Below are 12,600 nucleotides of genomic sequence, written 5' to 3'. Positions count from 1 at the left end.
TTTGGGATTTTTTTAGGGGTTTTGCATCAAAATTTTTGAGTCTTCAATTATTCATCTTCCACCAACAATTAATATCAAACATCAGTCTTCAAGTTTTGGCTTGTACTGAAAGTTTGGGTAGCTTGGCATCGCAATATTCAGGAGCCCACCCACATTTCAAAGCCCCCCCCCCCCCACCCCAGAATAACCACAAGGGTGTGATTTGTCTCATGCTATATTAGTTAGAAAATTATATATATGCCATTTTGGTTATTTAATACAAAATTTGTCTTAATTATCAGTACAGTCAAGATGCTAAATATAGTAGCCCTATATAATTTTTGAAATACAAGTATGTATAGACGTTCTAGAGCAAAAAATATGCTTCCGCATTTAAAAATGACATACTTTTTTGAGGCATATTTTCCTCATTTTGTCTGATGAAAGTATAGGCCCCCATCCCTACAGGCCTAACTTTCCTCATGGTTCCATGACATTTGATCCAGCGACAATTGCTCCGCTGTTAATTCCATTCACTAATGGCATGACCAACTAATTCGACCATGGATTGAACACTATACGAAATAAAAGCCCGGCGGGAGCAAAAATTATTTGTTGTGTCACCTTAAAAGGCCCCCATTCCACAGAACGGAGACAGTAGCAAGCGGTCTATTAATTCTAGATTTTATCTGGAGTGAGTGCATTAATTGCATGCTGCAGGGACGGCCGATGGATCCATGATTCAGAAAGAGTCTCTTTCGCCCCCCCCCCCTCCCTCTCGGTAACTTCAAGTATAAGGCCTGTATTTGTGAAGTTGGTGACGCCCATTTGTATCGTAGGAGCACTGAAAAAAAAACCGCCACGACAAGTTCATTGTTACATTTTTTACCCCCCCCCCCTCCGGTGACACGACTTTTGCTCCTGTCTTTATATCTCAAAGGGTATAGGGGCATATAGAGTTAGAGTTAGGATTGTGCATAGATAATTAGTATACATCTCTATGGGATTGTGATAGTTTATCAGAGTGCGGAAGTGTGTGTGGGGGAGGCCCTGTTTTTTGTACAGAAAATGTAGGCCTAAAGATTAAAATAAGGATTATGGTTAATTTTGGATGTTACTTTTATTAGTTTTGTAGGTTAGATTTTTTTTTATTTTTGGCTTTAAAAGCAGATTTCCCATATGAGCAATTGTCTCCGATCCGGAGCAAATAAAATGGCACCACTTGGACATGGAGTTCCTTTCCCAAGCTGCTAGCGCCCTATATATTTCCCGAGCTTTCCCGCCATTTCAATTTTGCATTTATTCAATAGGAGCGCGGCAAAATCTAGATATCGCGTGATTGGAGGAAGGATTCAGGAAGGCGTGGTTACAAAACTTATTCCCATTTCTATTGGCCAATTCTCGGCTTGCGCTCGATATCTACTAAATTGCCTGGATAAATAGCGCGCGCTAATGCTACTGTGCATGTGCAGCCTTGGCGGATGTGTTTGTAAATCTGTAAAGAATTAGACCTACTAAGTATTTATTACTTTCAAATTGACTGACTTGAGTGGGGAGTTTAATATTTTGGAGAAAGGTAAGTTTTATAGATACTTAAAATATTATATATCTCTATTCTATTTACAAAATATGGGATGGAGTGATATTTTGGCTCTTGTCTTGTGAAGTTGTGGATTTGCATCGCAAAGGCTCAAGCCCAGCATCCCCGCACTTCAGTTGGGCCAGCGCCCCGCGCCAGCCGCGTCGGCAATCGTGTTGACTGTTGAACACCGCCTCATTTCGTTGGTCACCGGCGATGCGAAGTGCACTTTACGCATTATTCACTGTTTAATTTTTTGTTTGTTGATGTTTTTATGCATTTATCTTGAACCGGAAAATTGAATCATTTACAATGAGCCACTGGCACTATTCACTACTTCAGTAGCCAGCTTCAAGTTCAAGGCTGAGGTGCAAAAAAATCCAATTGCGCTAAGCCTAACTAAGGCCGCAGATTCTACAGAACAACTACGGTACCTAGGGCTAGGTCTACAACAGTTGATACACCAACCTGGTCACTGTACTAACGGATGATGATGATGAAGAAGTTAGATCTAGATCTAGGCCTAGATTTAGATTATCTAAAGTTAGATCTTAGACAGGAATAATGATCGTTTCTGGGTGGGGATTTAGACCCTATTCAATAATTTCTGACATTTTAGTTACTATTGGTCTATCTAGATCAAGGACTCAAGGAGTAGGTTTCTAGAGCCAAACCCAAGTTAAATCTAATGTTAGACAACTGGCAGCCGTCTGTTTTGAGGATTTTTAAAACTTTTTTATTTCTCGTACACAGACGGCTCGCTATTGTGCAGCCACCATTAGGGCCAATAGGGGACTTGCAATGCAAAATCCTCCTGTCGGGGCTCTTCAATTTTTGTCTTTAATGAAAAAAATTTGAAAACTAACGCGACCAAAATGCAATTTAATATTCCCTCTGGCATTAATTGCCAAAAAACGGAGAAAAATCAAGTTAAAAGGAACAAAAACAGTGACTTACCTCGGCTGTCGCGCAAATTCACTTCCCCGTTTTATCCGATCTTAAGTACGGGTACATAAACATGGCCATTGAGTCCCCTGTACAGATCGCGCTAAAACTTCGGTCTGTATTTGGTGAGTTAAGCCAACGGAGTTCAGCTGAAAAACCAACATAATACTAGAGACTGAAGCTTTTGGTCTAGATCTAACGTTAGATCTAACTTAGACTGTATAAGTACTAGTACTAGATCTTCCTGGTCCTATATCTATATTATTAATAAAAAAAAGTAGGGTGTATAAGATTCTATTACGTTAGGCCCTAGTTCTAGAATCTAACATTAGATCTAATACTTAGGCCCAATGATAGCCTAGAATGTAGATCTCCAGTGTGCGGCCGCTCAAAAAATCACATATGCAACTTGCTGATTGTTTTACCCAGGATCTAACGTTAGATCTTACAAAACAGATCTATCAATCAAAAAGATGAAAGACTCCCACAAAGTCAAACTTTAAGTTCAATACCATCATCAATGCAGATTCCAAATGCTAGCTACAGTTTAGCCTACATGTAGGCCCTAGACTAGAGGTCTAGACAGGGTGACCAGGGGGGCGTTTCATCAATATTTTCATCCGACAAGTTGTCAGATCTGACAACTTTCCTGGATTCTGATTGGTTGAGAAGCACTGTTACTATAACTGTCGGATAGCATAGGATTTGTCGGATAAAACGTCTGACAAGTCCTTTCATGAAACGCTCCCCAGATTTGACAAAATGAAATACGGGACAAGGCACAATGCACGAGAGGATCAACCGAGCCACTTTGATAAAAAAATCAACAAGCACAATGTTAGAAAAGAAAAGGAAAGGGAGGGTGAATGAAAGAATGAAGGAGAGAAAGAAAATAGAAAAGAAAAGATATGAATAGAGAGGAAAAGGAAGGGAAAAAATTTAGAATAAAAGGTCGGATGAAAGAAAGAATAAAAGAAAAAAGGTTTCTGCCTTTCTTTGAAATGAATAGAGAAAAAGGGAAGAAAAAGAAAGGAAGGGAAGATGAATGAATGCATGTGTGATAGAAAAAATAAATGAGAGAAAGGAGAAAAAAGAAGGAAGAAAGTAAAAGGTTTCCTTCATTCTTTGAAAGAAACAATGAAAGAAAGATGGAAAAAACAGGAAGGGAGAAAGGAAGGAAGGGAAAGAATGAATAAGGGAAAAAATTAGAGGGGGAAAAACTAAAGAATGAAAGAAAGCCGATAAAAGGGAGGGATGAGAGTATTAGAAAAAAAACAGAAACTAATGGAAGGAGAGAAAAAATGAAAATAAAAAGGAGGGGACGGGAGGACGCAAAGCAAAGTTCAAGAAAAAAATTAAAGAATGAAGGAAATAAAAAAGGTATTTAAAAAGAAGGAAAATAAGAGACAGAAAGAAAAGTGAACAGAGAGACAGAGAAAGGATCAGAACAGAGAGCGAGGAGAGATTGGAAATAAAGTTAGATGGAACAAAAAAGGCAAGCAAGAAGGATACAAGGATGAAGAAAGAAGGATAGAAAATAAAGAAAAATGAAAGAAAGAGGAAAAAGGTTCAAACTTCAAGCTATCAAAAATATCCAATCTTCATGACAATTGGGTTTTTAAAAATCTATTTCAAAAATCAAAATGTTTTAGAAAAGAATAAAATTTCAAAGTGAAACATTTTCAAACTTAAAAATTAGATGAAACATCGCACATCTCTCATCCTATGACAAGTTAGCAGCAATCACAAGACTTAAAACGAAACCTGAAACAATGAGATCTAGTTATGAATTAACTCAATAACTTGCTCCACCAATCACATTACCAAATCAGTAATCTGAGAATCCATCCTGATTCGTGGAATATTTTTCCAAACTCTTAGAATATTTTTGGTACAACCGATCACATGCACAAACTTCGCTCGAGGTAGGATCCAGTGTGCAGCCGTCTGTCATTTGGCGAGCATATGATTTACCACCCTATTTGTGACTAACATTAGGCCTAGATCTTAACAAAATAAATAGAGTCTAGATCTAGATCCATCCAGTTTCAACAGCCAAAAGTAATGACATTAAAAGCCATGTCAAAAAATGAAATAAGATCACGATCTCTTACAAAAACCTGCAAAATTCTAGAAAATCAAAACCAGGACCAAAACAAATTTCAGACCTCGATCTAGAAATTTAGACCTCTATAGTTACCTAGCAGGGTTCCAACAGTCATGGAAAATCCTGGAAAAATTTGTGGTCATGGAAAGTCAGGGTATTTGGAAAATTTGTGAAAGGTCATGGAATTGCATTTACCTCATGGCTGTGGTAGCTTTCCAGTTTGGGTCTAGATTCTAGTTTGAATGTTAGGGCTTAACGTTAGATCTAGATCTTTACCCATTTTGTTTGAATTTGAAAATAATCTTTCTTTGTGCTGCCACCCTATTCCTAATCCTAGAAAAATCTACTACAATATCTAACTTTAGATCTAGATGTAATGTTTTTGTTAGATCCACCTTGTTTACATCAATATTTGCTTGTGATTCTTTACCAAGAATCTACATTTATGCAGGTTTGCTGAAAATTAATTCGGCATAATTTACCATGGCATGACACAACTACCATAGAATAGATCTAGGTCTAACAAGATCTACATGTAGGCCTAGATCTAGACTCAAGAAATTCTCAAGTAGATCTACTCTAAATTAGACCTCTACTAGTCCTAGATCTAAATACCTGTTGAATGCTGGAAAAATGTGCTGAATAAGTATGTCCTAGAGTCTACAGATCTTGCGATCTTATGCAATATATCACTTTTGTTTCATTTAGTACTTCTGAGAGATAAGAAGAAATAAAGTGAGCAAGCTTCCTTGGAGCGAGCACCATGTTCTATTCACATGATATCCTACAAAAGCGAGGCGGAAAGTTTGGAATCATTTGGTAAGTCAGTAATTGATAAGGAAAAAAAGTGAATAAATTTTCAGGGCTGACCCGATAACATTTGATACGGAGCTCTTAATTTTTTTTTGTAAAGAAAATTATAAGTAGGCTATTTCATACGGAAGTCTACCTTCAGGGAGGCTTCAGTTCGGATCGGAAGAAGGTTGAATTGAAAAAAATCACTACGACCATATAAAAAATTAGTAGCATTATTTGGGTTGCTTTATTTACTATTTGCAGGTCGGGCTACATGTCCATATCTAATTTAGATGTCTTGTGACGAGTAAATGATTTGTTTGGTCTTTTAATGTTCTGTTAAGAATATTTACTTATTTCATATTTTTTCTGGTTCATGACATGAATTCCAAGAAAGCTTGAATGTATTCGAGAAGAAGCCAGAGAACTGCATGATGGCTTGATTCCTCTTTTAGGTGTCTTGTGAATTATTGCCTAGTCAACAAAAACAAACAATACCTGCCAGATGTTATTAGGTACTAAAATCAGATTTTCAATCATTTTAATTCAATTCCCATTTATTGCTCAAGTTAAAGTCTTAGGAGATTGATACAATATTTTTTTATAATAAGTTCAATGTACTGTATTTTGCAGTCTTTATTTTTGGTCCAAATTTTACTTTAAAAAAGAAGAAATTAGCCATTCTTAAAAATCAAGGAATTTATTTCTCTCAAGAAAATACACTCGTTTGTGAAGTTGAATATTTTGTGAAACAGTTAATATAAAATGTTTTGTTCAACTTGCTCTTATTTATTTCTGCATTACTTGAATTGACACTTGGTTCATATGATCTTTGGGTAATACTAATACCGCATGTGTGTTAATGAGGGTGATGGGGTCAAAGGTCATCTAGGGTCAAAACGTCAAAATTTTGTTCAAATTGCTCCCATTTGTGTATTTCTTCATAAGTTATGTTGACACTTGATCCTCGGGTAAAATAACATGTATGTCCATGAGGGTGATGGGATCAAAGGTCATCTAGGGGTCAAAAGGCCAAGTTTTTGTTCAAATTGCTCTCATTTCTTTAATTCCGCTTCATTCGTGTTTACACTTATACAGATGACCAATGGGTAGTTTCATGTGTGTTTATGAGGATGATAGGTCAAACGATCATATTGCATATTTTATTGATCGCGATATCAGGTGAGACTCGTTCGTGAACCACCTTGTTTCATTTTGCAGGATTGCAGCAACAAAAGGGGTAGCATTGAGCAAGAGAGATTATTGCAGTGTGTGTGTCACAAAGTCATGGTAAGTATGGTATCCATTAAATCATGCCTGCAATGTGGTAAAATGAGTGAATATGATTGTTTTATCAAGTACGTGGCTTGGTCTCTTTACAATTTGACTTGATCATATTATATTGCTGTTTGAACTTGATGATATACAGAATATGGCACATATCTCATCTCATTAATTTTCTTGAATTAGTTTATTTCTGCTACACCTATGCAAAGTAAATGAAATCACCTCAATGCCAAAGGCGAAAGCGCACATTATTGTGTACATATTGAATATTCGTTACCAATTATTGGAATGAGTCCCTGGACTTTCGTCTTTCCTTTTCAAAAACTCATTTAGAGATTAGTTTAATTGGTTGGGCAAGCTTTTCCTTCGTTTATTCCCATCATGGCCAAGCGAGACAGCTTTAGACATCAACCGTCGCTAATTGCAAAAAGAAGGTTGTAAAAGGGTTGTTTTATGAGAAATTTGCTAAATATGTGTAATGCATAGTCATTCAAGTAGACATATATTCTCAATTCATGTGTGTGACTGATTAAGTCTGAAAAATGTATTCTCTTTTTCTTTAGCGATGACATTGTCAAATACATCACATTGCAAGTGTTACCAGCTGGTGGGAAAGGTTCTCGTCCTCGCTTCTCTCTTTACCTTTCATCTCAGTTGATGGTTGGTGTTGCAAGAGTCTTTGAGAAACAAGTCGGTTATTTCATTGGTTAGTATGTTTTCTTGGTATTTCATCGCAATTTGCTCCATATTTTTGAAAAACTGCTATGCATGAAGACTTGTATAGCATATTTTTACATACGTTTGTACATTACTTGAGAGCTTTTCTCTTTAACCAAAAATACTATTCAAATTTGTAAAGCAAAATTATTCCCTTATGTACTATGTAGCAACCCTTAACTGATTAATTATCAAATCCTCTTAATTTGTCAAATAAGTGATTGAAGAAATTTGTCTGTTGAATTTAAACCTTTCATTGACCACTAGTCCAAACTCCAGCTTACATGAATCTATTTTTGCCAGGTCAACTACCTACACAAGGTCAACCATATCATCAAGAATAATAGTTTATTCCCAAGCACAGACATACCTTGGCAGTTCACTGGCATTTCCATGCTTTATTATGATCTTTTAGCCAAGTTTAGATGATTTTCAGGTTCTTTGTACCTTGGATTCTATTGCATGCCATAGCATATCTGCATAAATGTTGATTTTAATTCCATTTCAACTTTAACCATATAACTGATGAAGTATGCAATCAATCTCAAAAGGGTAATTGTCAAACAAAATTATTGTTGCAAAGCATGCTCATATTGTAAAGCATGATCCACTTTGCACCAATCAAAATTTTCAGTTGATAGTACATCTTTGTGTCTTATGTCCTCTGGTGTGTGTACGTTCATATATTTTACTTACCCCGGTATTTACTGAGGTTTTTTTCTTTCAAATCTTGAAGAAGTGTTTTTTTTTTTTTATTCACAAATTCAATTCATGCTATATTTGTTTCTCAGGTGATGTGACTGAGCTTCACAAGCGAGCAAGTGGATTCCGGGCTTCAAGTTTTGATGATGTGTTTCCCAGTCATATTCAGCTCAAGAAATCAACAAGGTAATCTGGTCACTGTTTCAATGAAATAAGTTATGATGGCAAGTAACAAGCTTCCGTTATAAGCCATTGAAATGCTGCTGTTTGATTGGATGGAATGAGTGTGAGCAATTTGCCGTATAGTTGTACGACTTGGTATAAAGCTTCATGATATACATGTGTTAGCAGGGATTCCACTTTTGAATTCTGACTTTCTCAACCATATTTTCAGCCACAGAAAGTATATTGTGTCCAAATTGGCTCATTCTTGAAGATTTTCAGACTTTTTAACAATTTTAAGTGGCACACTTGCAAATGGGAAGTAAGTTTATTTTTTGTTATAAATGTTATTGCTGTTAGCCCCCAAAGGTCATGGAAAATAATAAATCTGAATAATTTGCTATCTTTGCTTTACAGGTCAGGTGACTTCTGTACGATGCCTGAATCCAACCTGTTCAACGATGAAGAGTTTGGTGTGATGAGAGGTTCATGGGATACGTCTCCAGATCCTCTTCTACTTCCAGAAATTGTAAGAGTTTCTTTTTGATTTCCACATTGATATATATCCGTCTATAAGTACATTTTTAATTTGCCATGGAAGCATATCCTTAAGGAAACGTTTTCTTAACAACTTAAAGTGTTTAATGGATAGGAAATAATTTTCATATCACATGTCTTCATTGATGTTTTGCATGTCTTGAATAGTTGTACAAAATATATATTTTGTGCAGCAGGTTTTACTAAGGACTGTTCAGAACTCTCTTGAAAATATTTCCTCAACTGCTTAACCTGCTTGTCAAATTTGAAAAAGTAATATTTTTTTTGAATGAGCTGCCCTTACTTGTGATCTTGTTTTAGACATGATTTGTATGATTATTTTGTACACAAAGATACTTATCAATCTTTTGGGGCGTCTATTCCTTTCTCTTTATATAGTTTTTGAACAAAAGTGCAATTTCCTGTAGAAGAGCAAAATATACAAACCTTAACATTACTGCAGTAGCATATGATGAATTGCCTTGCATATCTTGAAGCAGGATAAATATTACAGAGTAGAGCACCCCAAGTCGAGGTCATGTGCTTTATTTTGCCAAAGGTGTGCCCATTTTAGGACTATTGATGATGGACCCAGAAGCAGTGGCCCCGGTAGCTCTGAGCACTCATAAAATTGATAGGAAATTCATTCTGAACCCACTTTAGCCTGCCCCTCAACAGAATTGCATCCTTTGACCGTTGCATTGCTAAGTTTCATAAAGCTGTTGGTAACTTTCCAATGTTTTCAGATATGACCTTGTGAACTTTTGTTGTTTTTGCTTACCTAAGAGCATGTTCCAGCCACACCTGTAGTCATGCATGTCTTTACAGACAGCTTTATCAAATGCCCTCCTAGAAGTAAAAATCGATTTGTTTTGATGTTAAGCTTTCCTTTCCTCTTGGCTTCTACCGTATAGGAGATGTTTTCTGTGAGTCCATACAGGACAGCTAAATTGTCTACATCGTTGCTAGAGCTTAGTCCAACTCAGATGGATAAACTTGGTGAGTAGTGCCTTTTCCGTTCTCTCTTTCTTGGACTTTATTTCCAGCTATGGTTATTTTACTGATCTGTGGTGAAATTCTTACCTTCACTGCCAAGCTACCAGAAGCCCCTTTTTTTTTGCAATTAGGGCTTCTCCAATTAGAATGTGTCAAGGGTCATCTTAAACTGAAAAATCTCTAATATGACCTCAGATTAAAGCATCTGGGGAGTATTTCATCAATATTCATTGTTTGGCAAGAAAAGCGATCAAACTACTTTCCTCATTTTTATTGGCTAAAAACTCAAGTTTCTGTTAAATGAAACGGACATTGTCAGATAAAACATCTTATATTGTAGTCCTATATGAAATACTCCACCGGTGTATTTGTGTATATGCATATAGATCACAAAAAACAGCACTACATGATTTTTCATGTCATTTTAAGTATAAGAATAAACTCCTTGAATTATCCACTACAGTAGAGTCGATGAGTCAATTTCTTCCAGTAACCCTTTCTTCATCATTAATAGTTCAACCTTTAAGTGTCCCTGGACTCACCCATGTGATTAGTGTTACAGGAAATAACTTGTGTGCTTTTCCTGTTCTTATGGGAGGGGGGATGATTCACATGGTGATGACCTAAAATCATGCTTATGTCTCAACACCGCACGTGCACATGATATTTGATGCAAAATCTCATTGATTGATAAGCAGTAATAATAATTGTACATTTATATTATGCAATTTCTATATGTATATACTCAACTGCGCATTACAATAGTTTTATTATAATCCCAGTTGTAGCCGTGCTGCATACAGGCGTTCTGGCATTCACTGAATTTCTTCCTGCCGGGTACCAATTCACCTCACCTGGGTTGAGTGCAGCATAATGTGGGTAGATTTCATGAAGGAACACACGTCATAGCTGGGAATCAAACTCACGTCCCTCAGATTCAAAGTTGACAGTCTTAACCTCTAGACCACGATGACCCAACCATGGCGTAGAGCATACCCCATGAGGGAGATTTCACCATGCTGGGATGCAATGTATACCCAAGGAACTGGGGAATTAAGTGTGATTTTAAGTCTTTGTGACCCCCCCCCCCCACCCACCAAAGTGTTATCCCTTCTTACATATTCTTATAATGTTTGATGTGAACTGTTTGTTTCTTGTAGTACTTGAGAGTCCATCCCATGTGGTATCCAGTGCGTCAGAGATCAGCCTCAAAGATGAAGAGTCTTATCACCAAGAAGTACAGGTATAGCAGCAGTCAATCCAAGAACTAAACCAATGTCACAAGTCTTCTCAGAGCAATGCAAGTTGTCTGAGACTGACAAATTAAACAATAATCCTCAGATTGATAAGAACTTACAGTATTATATTTGCCTTGCCTCTTGATCACAATTACTAAAAAAAATTGGGGGGGGGATTCATATATTTTGATAAGAGTGACAATCTGGTGAAAGTTTGGATAAAAAGGTGAAAGTCGCAAGTCGAGGTTAAAATGGTTCAGAACTGTTTGGCAGGAAAAACAAGGTGATAAAAATCATAAGAAGTGGCTGTTCTCGCTGTAGTTGATGAACCAATGATATTCAAGCTTGTCATATGTTGGAGAGATGATCTGAACTTGAACTGGTATGAGTAAATGAATGTGTAATGAATTTTAGATCTGGTGGGGTTTCACCAGCTGTGTAAAGTTACACATGACTGGAACATGTTCTTAGATACGGTGCCAGCTGTACAGGGATATATCATTGGCACAAAAAGTTGTAACTCGGGCATAAAGTCATTTGTAATTTACAAACACATCTTTATGAAATACCCAACTGGCTCATAGAGAAGCCTAGAATCAATTGCATGCAGTCAGTAGCCTGTCTTCTGAAGTCAGGTTTAACTTAGACTATGGTCTGTGCTAAAATAATGGAAAGCCAAAAGTGTCAAAAATTTTTAGTTATATTTACTGTGCTCTTTCCTGATTCTTCAAAGGTGAAGGCAATCATCTATACTTCCTAAACAATTTGAGAGCCAAATGAGCTGAAATATATCTCTACTGTTAGTTATTTATGTAACAATTGGCTTTTCATACTTAAACCACAACTTTAAACCCAAGTTTAAGTTAAACCCGACTTCAGAATACAGGCCAATATGTATACATTGTTGTGGCGTAAATATTCTCTGTATGATTGAATGCCCAATATCAAACAACATCATCAAACAAATCACAGCCATTTTTAAAGCTACAGTGAAACATTATTATTGTTATTGATCATGGTGGTATTATCATCTTGTACAGATCCCCGAGGTTGAATTGCCCCCTCTGGAGGGCATTGATGATGAGCTCATGACAAACATCTATGAAGAGATGGCTGTAGTGGAAGAAATGAAGGAGAATGAAGACCAAGTAAACATCTCCCAGCTTAGCAGTTTCTGGTAAGTATCTGTTCATATTATGTCAAAGAAGCAGGAACTGTATCTGTATCTTCTGGGTCCTTACAAATATTTGTAATTCAATTGAATGAAAAAAATTAAGTAAGGGCTTTGGAAGATTAGCCCTCGGAACTGCATTAAAATCTCTGAACGCTATTGGTGGGTTTTCAAGTAGCCCTTGTGAAAGAAATCAAACTCGAGACTGGGATTGATATCAAATCCTTTATTTTTATTACAAGACAAGATCTTTTTTAGTTTGATTTTGATTTACCATAAGTGTTTGAAAGATAGGGCCCCTTGTTCAGTAGTAACATGCAGCTCAACAGGTTTTATGTGTATTGTAGATGTCTCTGGTATGTTCAAGGTCGAATCATATAATAAC

The 12,600-nt window shown here is 36.6% G+C and overlaps 1 protein-coding gene across 1 annotated transcript in view; it reads left to right on the top strand.

Annotated features, from left to right (window-relative positions):
- The first annotated feature begins 733 nt into the window (after positions 1–733).
- Positions 734–12,600, top strand: part of LOC121425332 (meiotic recombination protein REC8 homolog) — a 37,030-nt gene continuing 25,163 nt past the window's right edge. The window contains exons 1-9 of the mRNA XM_041621361.1: positions 734–1,555; positions 5,319–5,429; positions 6,627–6,695; positions 7,256–7,398; positions 8,201–8,297; positions 8,691–8,802; positions 9,725–9,809; positions 10,967–11,049; positions 12,085–12,221. Of these exons, the coding sequence (XP_041477295.1) occupies positions 5,374–5,429; positions 6,627–6,695; positions 7,256–7,398; positions 8,201–8,297; positions 8,691–8,802; positions 9,725–9,809; positions 10,967–11,049; positions 12,085–12,221 (782 nt within the window). The 5' untranslated portion in view covers positions 734–1,555; positions 5,319–5,373. The remainder of the gene's footprint in view (positions 1,556–5,318; positions 5,430–6,626; positions 6,696–7,255; positions 7,399–8,200; positions 8,298–8,690; positions 8,803–9,724; positions 9,810–10,966; positions 11,050–12,084; positions 12,222–12,600) is intronic.

Source organism: Lytechinus variegatus, chromosome 12 (genome assembly GCF_018143015.1).
Source record: "Lytechinus variegatus isolate NC3 chromosome 12, Lvar_3.0, whole genome shotgun sequence".
Classification (NCBI taxonomy): Eukaryota; Metazoa; Echinodermata; class Echinoidea; order Temnopleuroida; family Toxopneustidae; genus Lytechinus; species Lytechinus variegatus.
Note: the sequence above shows the minus strand (reverse complement) of the source record. Positions and strands in the feature narration are given on the sequence as shown.